The 14,573-nt window shown below is 49.6% G+C and overlaps 1 protein-coding gene across 8 annotated transcripts in view; it reads right to left on the bottom strand.

Annotated features, from left to right (window-relative positions):
- Positions 1-14,573, bottom strand: part of LOC8042599 — a 213,463-nt gene that overhangs the window by 31,435 nt on the left and 167,455 nt on the right. For 3 of the 8 annotated variants that reach the window (XM_029982550.4, XM_040220001.3, XM_029982556.4), the window contains 2 exons: positions 3,151-3,228; positions 1,888-2,049 (listed from right to left, as the gene is read on the bottom strand). The exons of 1 other annotated variant lie outside the window; for it this stretch is intronic. In XM_029982550.4, the coding sequence (XP_029838410.2) occupies positions 1,888-2,049; positions 3,151-3,228 (240 nt within the window). Of the gene's footprint in view, positions 1-1,887; positions 2,050-3,150; positions 3,229-3,394; positions 3,543-14,573 lie in introns of those variants that run through there. 4 more of the 8 variants (XM_029982555.4, XM_040504378.2, XM_040220003.3 and 1 more) reach the window with 4 other exon arrangements.

The following is a 14,573-nucleotide window of genomic DNA, read 5'->3' as shown; positions in this document are numbered from 1 at the left end:
GAATGTGTATAATTTGGATAGAGGTTGACAAAGAAGAAGACTTGTGGAAGTATATGACAGCTATATGCTGTGCTGGTTTTGAGACAGTGGTGTGTATGTCCCTTTTGTTTCCTTGTCTCAAGCTTTTCAATTCTTAATTATGATTGTTCCCCAGCTCGCCTGCATTTTGACTCTTACTACAACATACTTGGCCAGCCGGTTAGAGTACAGTAAATGATTGTGCACCAGGAGCAGTACTGATAGCTTCCCAGTTCCACCAAGTCCTTCAGACATTATCTAATGTATGAACAATCAATTCATCTATAGTTTTGTAGTGCTACTTCAATCCAAATCTCTCTGCTTTTTTTCTATTGTTCACCATTGACAGGGAACATGGCAGCATAACATCCAAGTGGACATTATCTTTTGTACAGCTTCCAGAGATAAAGTTAGAGACACTCAAGAGCCTTGTGACTGCCAAATTCCTTTCAAAAAAGCACAACTTGCCAAGCTTCTCCTATCTCCTTAAGATATGTACACTATGTTATGCACAAAATTTTTGCAAACTTTGTTTCTCTTTGAGGCAGAAGTGACAATGTGTATCTTTGTGGCACATCTTTAACAGTGTGAGGAATCACTCGGATTAATAAATAAAAAAAAGTGATCAAGAAAACATTGAGGGTAAAAATGTCTGCTCTCATCCATTCTTCAACTAGCATACAAAAATACTGAAATGAAACACCAAAGATTGTAAAAATGCCACCAAAAAAACTGTTGGTCCGCTTTTTTTGCTTAAAGGCATTGAGCACTAGCCAAGCTCAGCAGATCACAAAAGATTGTGAGAAAAAAAAAAACACCCAACCCAATTTCAGATCTACCTTACAGGCAGGGAATTATTTTCTTTTGAAGTTACAAGTGTAACCTGCTAAAGAAAAGGAGGGTGCTAAGAACGTAACATTGCCATCTTCCCCAATCTGAAGAAGAAAAGAAGCTGTTTGTGTTTGTTCACTTTTTAATGTCCCACACTTCCTGTAATACAAGAAAAGGAGATCTATTCATGTGCCTACCTGGCTCCCACAGAAGAGAGTCCTCCCCTCGCCTAGTGATACAAAAGACGAAAAGTACAACAGCCAGGCTTTTGTGCCCAATCTGCAGTTTTCCATTTATTTTTCAGCGGTGAATTCCCAGCAAACTACATTTCAGCTGGCTTTTTTAAAGACGGCTCTTGAGATGCTCACGATCTTCCCTCGAGGTGCATTTTTCGAAAGCCCGAAATGAATAGAACCCCGGAATCTGGGGGCAGGTAGCTGCGCTAGAGCTTTTTTTTTCTGTGGAGATCCCGATATGCAGTGACGCATAGCGCGCTGTTTCATGTTTACACACGAGCCGACCAACCGGCTTGGATACCCATACACCGTCCTTGGAACAAAAACAGATAAACAAACGACAAGCAATACCCAATCACAGCCAGCGAGCAACAGATTCGTTTGCGCCACTAAACGAGTTAGTTCTAAGTTAGGTTGGCGGCTGTTAATGTGCAGCAGTCCCCGGGTTAGCGAACAGCATCGCATGCCATATTGTAAACAAACAAGGTCACCACCGTTCGCGGGCGAACCCAAACAAAACGGCGGTCGCTGCCCTCGATCCCCGTCCCTACCTACCTGTAGCGACCGTGTGTCGGGTAACACGGTAGCGATTTGAACCACCCAATGGACACAGGGGGGTGCGGGAATAAACGAGGATAAAAATTAAAAGCGGGGCGAGTCGTAGGGGCAAGGCCGACGAGCGCCGGCGGCAGCCCCTCCCATATGTTGTGCAGGCCCCGCGCAGCAGCGCGGGCGCTACGAAAGACCGCAAGGCCCCGCACGTACACACACCCAGCCCCTCCGGTGGCAGGTACAAACTCACCCCAGGATGTCCGAGGTGTTCCGGCACTCCCTGCGGGAGGTAGGGCGATGTCGAAGCGCCGCCGCCGTTCACCGCCCGCCCGTTGAGATTAGTTCGGTTGCCCGGAGAGGCCGCCATGCCGTCTTTTCCGGCGACCCCGCTTCCGCAAATGGCGCTCGCTACCTGCAGCAGCAGGTTGGACGAGGGCGGGAGCGCCCGGGCACGCAGCTCTCAGATCGGTCTCGTCGTCGTCTTGCTTCTCGTGGTCGCGGGGTCTTCCCGCCGCGCGTTCACCGACATTGCCGACGCACCGCCGCGATCACAACGACGCGTGTCCCGAGCGCTGCTCGTCGGCGCGCGCGACGGACGGCTGCCGATCCTCCATGAGAGCGGTTCGGGAAGGCCGACGAAAAGACCCCGCGCGGAGAGGCCTCGCGAAGGGTGGAGGGAGGAAGAAAAGCACGCTTCACGTGCCACGGCAGACCCGTTCGCGTCCGGAGAACATCGGGCTTTCGGTCGGCGGTTCCAGCAGCGCGCTCCTCCACTCGCGTCTTTAAAAGGCACTCGCTCCTTGTTGACTTCAGCGACGACGATGGCACGAGCAAGACGCCATCGACGACCGCGTCGATCGAAAATATTGAAAATGGTGGCCGTTGTAACATGGAGGGGAGGGAAGGGAGGGGGGGCGAGAACAATCGGAAAAGCGCCCGTCGCCTTGACAACCGCAGCGATAGGGAAAGGGGGGGCGTTTCGAATCGAGCCTTTTTCCGTTCTCCTCCTGAACTCGCGGACCGCGCGCACTTCGGCCAATGATATGCGCGGAGCGCGGCTCCGCCGTCGTACATGTGTGCGTGCGTGCGGATGGTGTGCGCGCGGGTCCGATAAAAACCCGAGTCCGCGATCTGGCGTGACCCAAATGCTCCCCCGCGACGCGCTTATGGCAACTCTGGCTCGTTACGACGAGCGTGCGAGCAAGCTGCCATCATTTGTTCACCGTTTCTATTTCTAGCGACCCGTGCATTGTTGGTGAGGGGGCACGTCAACTCTCCTTACGTCACACACAGCGCCACGGCACTCGCGATCTCGCGCACTTTGTTCTAGGAATATGACGCGTCGACCGAAGCTTCGCATGCTCGGATTACGGTTTAGTAGATCTCTGCGGTCATGCAGCGTTTTAATGCGCATGCACGCAACAAGGCAGGAGAAAAAAGCCGCACTTCAAACCACGTGCATCCACGCGCGGCACCGCTGGAGGCCGAAGCAGTTAGGAGAGCAAATGCTTACCTGTTGCAAATTTTTATTTTCATCTGGTGTACCCCGACGCCTTTCGTGCATCTGATGCATCATCTTCTCATAGCGCTCCTGAAAGCAGAAAGCAAAGCGGACGAGTATCAAGAGGCTGCGCCGAAGACGCCTAGCATTCAAGCAGGCAACGCCATTCACGGACACAACTTGCACTGCCGTACACAACGACGATGCTGGCGCAAAACAGCGCGTGCGTCAAACAACGCGTTTCTGCGGCACTTACACTCTGCGTAGGACATCGTCGCACGAGTTTGTCCCGGATAAAAGCAATTGCTTTCCGTACCAATCGATTGCTACGAGGAAATCTTGTTAACGGGGAAAAAAAAAGACACGCACTCGCGAGCGCTGGTCGCCTCCCGCGTATGCGGTCGATGGTTGCCAAAGTGTCCGCTCGATGGCGCCACTGTACCGTGTACGCGCGCGCTTTCTTTTTTTGCTCCATATCGAAAATTGTGTTTTTGCGCTGAAGCGATGGTGGCGTCATCTTAGAAGGCTGACGACGGTGTTGACCTGGATGTCCGTCGAATGACGTCCTAAAAAGCTTTTTTTTATTATTATTTACATAATTGGATAAGAGAAGCAGACCGCACATGGAGCGGAGGGGGCATGTCTAATTGGTTCTTCATCATTGTTATCGGGTGATAATGGATGTCGTAGGCTGCTTATGACAGCGAGGTGTGGCGTGATCAACTCTGGCGGTAATCATGGTGTCGGCTTTTTGTCGAAGCTGCACCGTCGAGAAGTGTCCAGGATAACTGGCCGCCTAGCAACCTAAGATATATTTGGGTGACATAGCTGTCATCGATGTTTGAAGATGCAGTGCAGCCAATGGTCCCTTTTCAAAGGCTCGCCGTATAGTATCTGCAGCGTCCATTATCCGAGTCGGCCATTGCTCGGGCACGTACTCTGGGCATGTATTGGACACGAAGGCTGCGTCAGTGATCGGCGTGAACTCGGGTCCAATCAAGGGCCTTCGTGTCCAAGAAATGGTGACCGCCGACGTTGCTTGAGGGTTTTTGAAAAGGGTCTGTTGGACTCAGAGGCGGATTAAGAGGGGGGGGGGGGGGGGGGGGGGGGGTTCGGATGTCCTGATTCCCCTCTTGATTTCTGCATGTGTAAAAATTTAGGGCGTGGAAACGGGGGAGGGGAGGGGGTTCCTAAACATATGGTACTCTGACCAACACCTGACCCCCCCCCCCCCCCCCCCCTCTCTCTCTCTCTGGAAATTCCTGCATCCGCCCCTGATTGGAGTGCGGCCTTCGCCAATAAGAACGCCGAAGAACGAAGCAAGATGCGTGAATATGGTACGCCTACTTCGCCGCAAAGCACTTGCGAAGAGCCAATCGCTGCAATCTGCCAATCACGAGGCTAACAATATGTTTAAACCTACGTATAAAAAGAAGAAAACGGCATGCGCTTTGGCATCGAGGATATCACGTTTCACGTTGCTTACTTCGGGCTCAATGCCACAGAGCTGACTTTTTTTTCTTTTTTTTTTATGTCAACATATTTCTAGTTTCGTGATTGGCCAAGCTTCCTCTGTAGATTGCAGCGATTAGCTCTGCCAAGTGCCTTAGGGGGAAGTGGACGCTTTAGATTTCTTCGAGCGCAGCTGTCGGGGATAATCAATATACACTCCAATAAACGCCCGTGCGTCTGCTTTCCGCACAACACTTGGAGAACCAATCAGTGCAACTTACGGAGGCAGCTCAGCGAATGAAAATGCCGAAACATATGTTTAGACCAAAAAAACGCACTCTAAGTTGTGACATTAAGCAATGCAAAACGTCACGCTTGCATTGCTCAGACTGCATTTTTTGGTCTAAACATATGTTTCGGCATCGTCATTCGCTGAGGTGCCTCCGTAAGTTGCGGTGATTGGCTCTCCAAGTGTTATGCGGGAAAGCAGACGCGTGGGCTTTTTTAGAGTGTAGTGACTGTAGTCTAAGAAAGTGAGTTCTTGTCGCGAAAGAGACGACGAATCACGGCGTAGGATACAAGGACTCCAGCGTGTGACGAAACTTATCAAACGATTAGAGCTGAAAAATGCAACGTGCGCAGGTGAAACGTCATGGCGAGTGAAACTTCGTGATAATTGTCCCGTGTGCACATCATTATTCTTTTCTTTTTAATGGATTTGCGTACACGAGATGCGTGTCTCTAGTCATGTGAATGACAGACACGCGGGTTGAAAGCGAAGCCATTTTCTTTAGTCTCCCGTCATTCGTAAGGAATAATCGGACACATTCTGAGTAAATAATTGGAGCGCCTCAGTGGGTTGATTGCGTTCCTGTGACAACGCGGTCATGGAGTCATCCAAGCCCCCTGCAGCCCTTATACCCCCCCCCCCCCCCCTTTTTCCAAAAAGAAAAAAAATACGCAAAAAATTTGGATTGATGGATGGATGGACGCCATCGGCTCTATACCCATTTTAACGGGCGGTAGTTGGCGACACCTAGCCTAAAAAATCAAAATAGTGATGGTAATAGTGGTCTTCGCCAGTGTAATAACGCAAAGGGCTAATGCAGCCAGTGTTATCAAAGTACTCACAATGTTTTTTTTTTTTTTTTTTTTTTAAAGTTGGCGTAAATGGATGTTTGGCAGTTATAAAAGATTTGGAAAACTTATTGGCCAAAGAAAAAGCTTATTCAAAGCATGCTTAGAAGATAGCCCAAAGTTTGAACATTTTGTTAGTTAAGACACACTGGGCAGCGTTTATAAACCTTTTGTTTAGGTAATTAGATGCATACATAACACATAAAAGGACGCACAAATGAGGCTTGGTACCCTGGCTACACGTGTTGCCAACTTGAAATCAAAAGCCCGACAGAGGAATCCCGAAAAACCGCTAATTTTCAGAAGCAGGGCAAGTATGCCTTCAGCGACCAAATTGATATGTTTGCTGTAAGTTCTGCTTCACAGCAGTGGTATCTGGCTCTCATGACGTTGCTTGGAACTTTGAACTTCCAATGACCAGTCTCGGTGTTTACACGCGAAAGAATGAATAAATACCGGAGCACAGAACGCGACGTCTTTCAACTAGCAATGAACAAGAATGAAACGGAACCGGCCCCCAAAGGCGTCAACAGATATTTTGTCCACGCATTTGGGAAGGAGGGGGGGGGGGGGGGGGGGGGGGGTCGTAACTTTACCAACACGCTTGGTTTTTCAAAGTGATGTTTAGTACCTATGGCCCTCTTCCTTTTCTGAGTTCTCATGCTTTCAGGGCCGAGGGTAGGCAAAGATGACAATCTGATGACTCTAACCTAACAAAAAACTATCTAGGATTAAAATATGAAAACTATAGAACATGCTATACCTCCAGAAAGAACGCTAACATGACTCGAAAAGAACGACAAGAAAATTCCGCCACCGACAGAAACAGCAATTTTTCCAGCGTGGCAACGCTGAAACCCGTCGTCATATCTAGCAGGAAACCCACTAGACTGGCAACCCTGACGCTACGTAATAAGAACGCGAAACGCGCGCACAAAATCGATATTTCGGCCTTCTCAAGTCGGCACAGAAAAGGAAATCAGACGCGCTGCTTTGCTCGACACATTCTCTTTCCGTACAAAACAGGCGCGCGCGCACGTCCGCATGTGTATGCCGCCTTTACAGAGAAAATCGATGACAGATAAAGACAAAGAACTACAAAAAAAAAAATCAAATAACAAGGTTATAAAAAAATATATACAAAAAAATCTCGCTCTAGCGGGCCGTGAAGCATCGAGTCAGGGCGTCACGCAGATCCGAGCTGGCTAAATACACTTCGGGCCTATTACGTCACAACAGCCAAATGACAAGATGGCGGACATATGGCGCAAGAAACGGAACCGGAAATGAGGTTCCAGCGAGAGTCCCGGCAGAGGTGGAGAGAGCGTGAGGAGGTAAAAGGGGGAACCGATGAAAGGGGAGCGATGGAAGTTGCGGAAGGTCAAAGGCACAGAGTAGAGAGAAAGTCAAACTGCCGCTTTTCTTTTTTCTTTCCCCTTTCCTCTCCACGAGTCCTCTTCCCCAATATCCCCTTTCCCATCCACACTTTTTCCCCCGCCCGTCGGCGTATTCTCTCCCGTGCAATATCGATCCGAATTTCCAGAAAGTCAATCTTCGTTCGGAGTGCCTTTTCTCTTTTCTGACTGCACTGGCGTTGGCACTCTTCCGATTGCGGTGGTGAAACCTTTCTCCGCAGCTTCGGAGGGAGGAATGCACATTTGACGAACTGATAGGCGCTTTCGCTGGAAAGCGCGACGGATGTGTCCGAAGTGATGGAAAGCGTCGAAAAGGAGTTACAGAAAGTGTTAAAAATGCAATCGTAGTAACCCAGCCGAAAAAAAAATAAGAAGAAAAAAATATCGGAGGTCGGTCGAAGAGATCCGGTGAAGTCGCAATGGAGTGTGCGAAGGAGTTCGCAGCGTTCTTTTGAGTGCTCGGAAGTATGAGGCAAGTTTGACAAACAAAAAGAGGAGAAAAAACAAATTTAAACTTGCTTTCTCCTTACGGTTTACGGCCGAATGAAACTGTCCATGAGAAAATGTACCCCCCCCCCTTTCCCCTTCCCCCATTCTTGTTGTCTTCTTTTACTTGGTACTCCGTTTTATTGTGTGTGCGTGTTTGTGTGTGTGTGTGTGTGTGTGTTTGTGTTTTTCGATGATAGGTTCTGGGCAAAAAGATGAAGTTTTGGCGAAGTTTTGTATATATGTAGAAACAACTTTTGGGTTCCACCAGTGCATGCCGAGGCAGGTATACAACATAATAAACGTTGCGTAATAAAAAAACATAAACACATCTGTAGGTGTACACACACTCGTCAAGAAACCCTACACTTTCTAGAAAGAAGAACAATAACAATCAGTGGGTAAAATGGACGAGTTTGCATCGCTTTCAAAAATTGTCTGCATATAAATGCATCAAAATGTGTCCGTGCGTCTGCTATCGGACCCAATCATTGCAATCTACGGACCCGACTGGGAAAATAGCGCGCCGCTCTAAAAACAAATTACAGCCGTTCTTCGATATACTGATCAGACTGATGTGTACCGAATTGCAGCTGATGAGAAACGCAGCCGCTCCTGTCCAGTATCCACCTTCCCGGCACGCGCCGCCGGGTCTTGAAGCGTCACCTGGCGTCTCCGTGTCGTCGAGGCGACGCTTCGACGACGCGGAGAAGGCACATACAGAAGCGTGGGACCATCGTGTGGGGCGACTCATAACGCCACGAGACACATGGTTGCTCCGCTCCACTGTGAACTCCGTCCGAAGCCACGCAACGGACGGGCACAAAATCTGAGCTAGCTTTCGTTAAAATGCAATCCTGCTTTAAAAATAAAATATAAAAGAAAGGAATAATAAGTCCGTTCGTTATACTTTCCCGTCCAGCACTCGCGGAGCCAATCAGCGCAGTCTACGGCGACAGCTCGACGAATACCGAAGAAACGTTTTGACCATATCGATGAGGCTCATTGCCCTTATCCGATAATTAACTTGTGCAAAACAAAATCTGCTGCGGAGTTGGCTATTTAGGTTCTGACCCTGCCCCGCTTCTCTTGGCTCGTTGGATATATCTTGAATCTACTCACTCGATTAACCTCTTCCTTCGTAGCAGGAATGCCCCCCGTGAGGTACGATTCTTTGCCATTGTCTTTCCTTCGACGCTAATAACGAAGCAGTGGCATTCAGACTTGCATTTCGGATCACGGACGAGGAGTGCTCTTTGCTCACCTCGTACACAGCGAGGCGGTGACTCATTACGTTCACACTCCTCGATTCGTGATCCGTTCTTCGGCGTTCTTATCGGCTAGTGCCGCAATCTGATTGGCTGCGGAGAGATAATGAAATGCTCAAGCAACTCTGGTAAAAAAAAAAAAAAAAAAAGTGGCTGGTATTGCTTTTGTGAGAAGAAATATGCCCACGGCCGCAACATTACGTCAAAGTAAAGCCGTGTACTCCACTAAAACCGATCTTAAAAGATGCGACCAGCTGCTTTTCGGCAAGTGGCAAGCGGGTTAGTTTTTTTGTCAAGCAACACTGGGCGACGCGTACCGCAGCACCAACGTGACGTCACGTCGCGGCCGTACAGCTGATATCAGTGGTCTCTGATATCTCTATCCAAACCGAAACTATCTCTAGCAGATAGTTTCGGTTTTGCCTGAGACGGTTCGAAAAACGTCAAGGCCGTGATATTTATAAGACTACACGCGCTATATATATGTTTGTAATTTAGGGAGACTGACTGAGCTGAAAACAGTCCTAATCCCAAAGTGTCCATGGCAATACTGGTGACAATGTTTGATATCTAAACACAGTTCTCTTCAACGCCTTCACTTGACATCTTTATTCTAATTTCTTATTGGTATTACGTACGAATAAAATACGACACAACACAACTTACAGCTTTTTGCAAAAGACGACTCTTTGTCGCCAAAGCGAAAACTAAAATGAGTCAAAGTTCAGTGTCCCTAACGCAGCCGTGGGAGACGCGCCATCAGCAAGGAAAAAGGCGGAACAGATCCAGCACCGCGAAAAGAAACAACAGCCTCCCACGCGGATTCCCACTTACTTCCGCCATTTTTTTTCCTCTCTTATTGCCTCCCCGTCTTCCCTTTTTCCGTTACCCCCGTGGCCCCCTACTAGAATGAGCGACGTCATTTTGACGTCACATCTCACCCGAGCACTCCAGCAGGAGGAGCAAGCAAACCCCGACGGTGTTTCCTTTTTCCCCCCGGCCACACGCACCCGCCGGGGTTATTTTATTTATTTTTTCCAGATTTCTTTCAGCCCCGCGGCGTCGCCCGACACTTGCGCTTTTCTTGCCCAGCCGTTCCCATTAAAAATGAGCGAAGCAGGGCAGCGGAGCGGCGGGAGGGCGACGAAGCGAACGGGAGGAGAGCGCGCGAGGGACTCCTCGCGGGAGGGAAACGAAAGAAGCCGCCAAAGCAACAGTCGTCCGTCCCCCCTCCAGCTTCGGAAGCAACCGTCTCGCCACGCGAGGTGTTTCTTTTCTCCGACTCGCTGAGCTACCCTTCTTTGGCGAACGAGAAAGTAGTTCAAGGGCTTCGGTTCATGGAGGGTAGCTCTGTCGCCACGCCTTTGTGGCGGCTGAAAATGTTATTCATCTGCCTTAGTGATCTCCATCCTCTTTCTTCTCCGGAGGTAATGCCGAACCGCTTTGGTTCCGAAGACCGTACCAGGCTATAATCGGCCGAATTTCAGTCATTATACTGCAATCCTTTTGTCTTGCGGCTTTACCAGAACTTATATTGGGGTGTGGACAAATTGTGGTTTCTGTAGACATCAGGGTGTCAGGTGTGCGTTTATGTTTGTGTTTCTGTTTTTGACGAACTTTCTAGGATGCTAGACCGTTGTATTATTATCTCATACATTCGTGACAAGAGAAATGGGGAACAGAAAGTCTCGTTTGTGTTGGATACTAGCTCTGCTTCGCGGACACCTCAAGGGCCATCCAGACTGAAGGGCTTTCTAAACTCGGCGAATCGGCCCATGCGGAGGGGCCTGCGCAAAGCAGGAATCACAAACCGATTCGCATATCTTCCAAAGGAACTCGACTGTGGTCCTGACTCCTCACAAGACCGAGGCGGCAGTCACTCAAATTTCAACGAGAATTAACCTTGACTTCGCAACATTCATCTGTGAAAACCACCGCTGATGGAGTATGCACATCTTCGTAAGACGCGTAATTGTTCTTATATGGTTCTGCATTTCTAAGACGGTCCCTACAAGAGGAACCACTAGTTGAAGTGCACGGGGGGCTCAAAAATCAAAATGATATCCGAGTTTCTCGTCTTGCCGTTTGACAGTTCGAACTCCTTCTGAGGGTCCGGACATCACCTGCTTATGCGAATGAATGAGAGTTGCTTGCACGCCATAAGTTGTAGCTAAAACTGCTTGTCATGACGACATGCACAGCAATTAAAGGTAGTATGAGCCACGGATGACTGGAAATTCGGAAGAGTCTCAGTCGGCTTGCTTCTGGGGCCTCATGCAACACGCAGGCCTGAGATTGCCTAGCAATGGCTTACAGCAACCAGACCCGGTAGCGGAGACAAAAGTGTGGCAGTGACCAAGAGATGAGTGAACGGACATTACTATCAGACATTCTAAGTTGAAGTCCGGTCGTCCGTTTTCTGTTTGGACGTTTACCTGGCAAACATCACGGCTTCCCTCCTCGCCCCCTCTGCTTTTCCGTGACGTCGGTGCCTGTCCATCTGTTCTGCCGCGCCCTCGTAAAGACGCGTTCACACAATCGCGTTTGACTCCGGTTTTTAAGCATCTTGCGACGGCTTGCGGCCGGCTCCTTAGCAGCGCATCCGGTCGTAAGCCATCGCAAGATGCTTAAAAACCGGTCTTGTCTCAGTCGGTCGGACTCAAACGCGATTGTGTGAACGGGCCTTAACCTTTCCTTTCCCGTTTTCGGGATTAGACTTGAATACCCGCGGAAGCCTTGAGCGATTGACTGACAGCCAACAGAGCGCATGAGTGGCTACCCGGACCCACGTGATGAGCATGCCTAGGCCCCCGTAAAAAACACAAAGTGACTTTAAAAAAAAAAAAAAAAAAAAAAGAAGCTTTCCTTCGCAAAATAAAAGAAAAACAGGCAGAATTGCATTGCTGCATTTTATATGGCGGAGAAGTGTCGCTTCGCGCTTTCGTGAAGTGTCCTGTTTGAACAGACCTTTAAGGGCCCACGTTGTGCAGGGAAGATAATCCCCTTAGCGCTCCCCTTTCCTAAGCTGCGAGGGGAGCCAGGTGGGTGCAAGGTAAAAAGTGGAGGGGATATAGGAAAGAAGGAGACGGGAAAAGTGGAAAGCGCGAAGTGTACGTCGACCTTTAAACCTATGCCCGGCATTTTCATCCTTCCCGACGATTTCAATTTTTATGGGGAGGCAAAGAAGTTTCCGACCAATGTAACGACCACCCCTGGCGCCAACGAAGCTCATAAAGCACCTGGTTCATTCACCCAAACACGGAATCGCTTCCGAAACGCTTGCTGCAAAAGCCGAGAGTTTAACATGGTGACGAAGTTCTTTATACAGTTGAACTCTTAGAGGGGTACTCCAACGTTTTTTTTTTTTTTTTTTTTTTTTTAGCTCTGCAATTAACTATATTTTCGGAATCGCCAGCCTTCACCCTTTCCGGTATGCTATTTAGCATCGCGAAATTCAGAGTAGTTATTGTGAAATCGGCAAGTGGAAATGATGCCAAAACTAAGACTCAACTATGCCCGTGTATTTCAATGCTGTGACGTCAGGAGAAAGCAGGCTTGTAGGTCGAGTGGACAGTCAAATAATGAACTATGCTGGGCATTTGTTTCGTGCTGCAGTGCGGGCGCTGGAGCGAGCTTTCAAAGCAGTCGTTTGACACCACGAAACTGCTTGTAATCAGTTGGGAACAAAGTCTGCAATCCACAAAGCGAACACCTCCCTTCCCCTGACGTCAATTTTTCATTGTTGCCAGTAGAGATTTTCTCTTTGGAAAACACGGTGAGGAAAGAAGGGTCACGTGCTCGCTCGCGCCACTCGGCCAGGCGTATCCGGTTCTCCGCTCGCAGTACTTATTTTAGGGGATTTTCGCAGACCGTTTTTTCAGCTCCGCTAGGTCTCCGGAACGGCGACGCCACTACTGCGCATGCGCGGCGCTAGCCTTGCCTGCAGAGTCCCGGATCTCGTAGCGGGTTGCGGAGAACGCTGCGGGACAGCGGAAACCGTCTACGAAAACTCCCTTTTGTTTTGGGGGAGCGGTGGGGACTGCTTTTTCCGAGGCTGCGATGGGTCAAGCTTGACCGAATGCCAAAGAAGCCAGGGGGATTGTCCCAAGATCGAACACTTCGACGCTGTCACCTGGCGCCGCCATGTTGCCGCGTATTTCGCGCACTACTGGTGAGCCGCTAGCGACGATAGCGCGTTCTTATTTGCTCTTGGCTGCGGTTGACTGCGTGTCATCGCAGCTGTGTCTGTATAAGCTTGGCGCGAGCGCTCTTCGCCACGCAGCGCGTCCGCTCGCCGCTACGGAACGCACCGCGCTCAAACGCAAATGTGCGCAGGGGCTTTTCGAAAAGTGGTTGTCTTGGAAAGTGTAGCGCTCCAGTGGCAGAGAGCCGGAGGCGCACTTGCGGTTACCAAAATCCGCGAGGAAGCCACTGGAAATGACGAATGGGCACAGATGCTGCGACGATTGTCAAGGACGCCTGATCCGCACTCAGGGACAAGAAATGTAAAGCAGCGAAAAGCTGGAGCAGGAAGAAGAGGGGAGGGAGGGCACGAAGAGGAAGGAAAAGCAAAAGCGTGGGAACGGTAGTTTCGAGTCTCCGTCCTTGCGGCGAGCACAGGTGACGCCTAAGGGCGACCCTCTTCCTCCCCGAGAGACAAGTTCTCGGCAGATTTTTTGTCAGTTTTTTTTTACGGGCGCACTATTTTGGTCCGTTGACTCGCGACAAAGGAGGGAGGCGGCCTCTCGGGGGTGCTCTTGGCAGGCAGCCGTCGTCGATGTTCCAGGCTTTCGCGGCAACGCCCCCCCCCCCCCCCCCCCCCTTTTTTTCCCCCCGACCTAACGTGTCGAGCTGACAGCCGATGAATGCTGCTTCTGTTGGCGGTGGCGCCGGCAGCTTTGTGATGTGAGCGAGCCGAGCCTTACCGGACGGAGGCCTTACGGAAGTCAAAGAGGATAAGGAACCAAGAAAACGATCGAGTCATGAGCCTTTTTATTCCTGTGGTCTCATACGCCACTCGAGAGTTGGCCGTCACAACGAAGCTCAGTGATTGGGAGTAGCAAATAAACTTCCTCTCTCTCTTCCTTCTCGAGAGAGAAAGAGAAAGGGAGAGAGAAAGAGAAGAACAAAAAGAGGCGCGTTCTCAGATTAGATATGTCTTCTTTTTAGCTTGGTGCGCAGCGGCCGGTAGCGAATCCACTATATTCGTGCCGCAAAGCGAACGAGGGCTCTACATGATGCGCAGCTTTATCGGTAGCGTGCATTTAAAGTAATACTACAGGGTTGGATCAAGAAGATGAAACCCGGTTTTTCGGTACACGAACATAAACTAGGCATCGACGATAGAAAGTGCCAATAGAATTCCCCTGCGACGAGCAGAGCCCACTAACATCACCAAGAGCTTGTCAGACGCTGTCACAGATTGTCAAGTCTATTTTCTCTGATTGCTCTGTGCTTTCTTGGTGAATTATTGAGCTGTTATTCCACAGGGGGTTTTAGCCCATACTTTCTCCCCAGTGCTATGTGACCGCGTGTTTATTTGGTGTTGTTTTCTCGCCATTTGCATTTACGCGTAAATAAATGTCCTATATACTTTTAAACGTGACATCCTTTATTGGGCCACCAAACGGCGAGTCTATTGTCGTCACGTGGTCACCAAACCGGCACTGACACTAAC

The sequence above is a fragment of the Ixodes scapularis genome, unplaced genomic scaffold (assembly GCF_016920785.2).
Source record: "Ixodes scapularis isolate PalLabHiFi unplaced genomic scaffold, ASM1692078v2 PGA_scaffold3__209_contigs__length_174095766, whole genome shotgun sequence".
Lineage (NCBI taxonomy): Eukaryota > Metazoa > Arthropoda > Arachnida > Ixodida > Ixodidae > Ixodes > Ixodes scapularis.
Note: the sequence above shows the minus strand (reverse complement) of the source record. Positions and strands in the feature narration are given on the sequence as shown.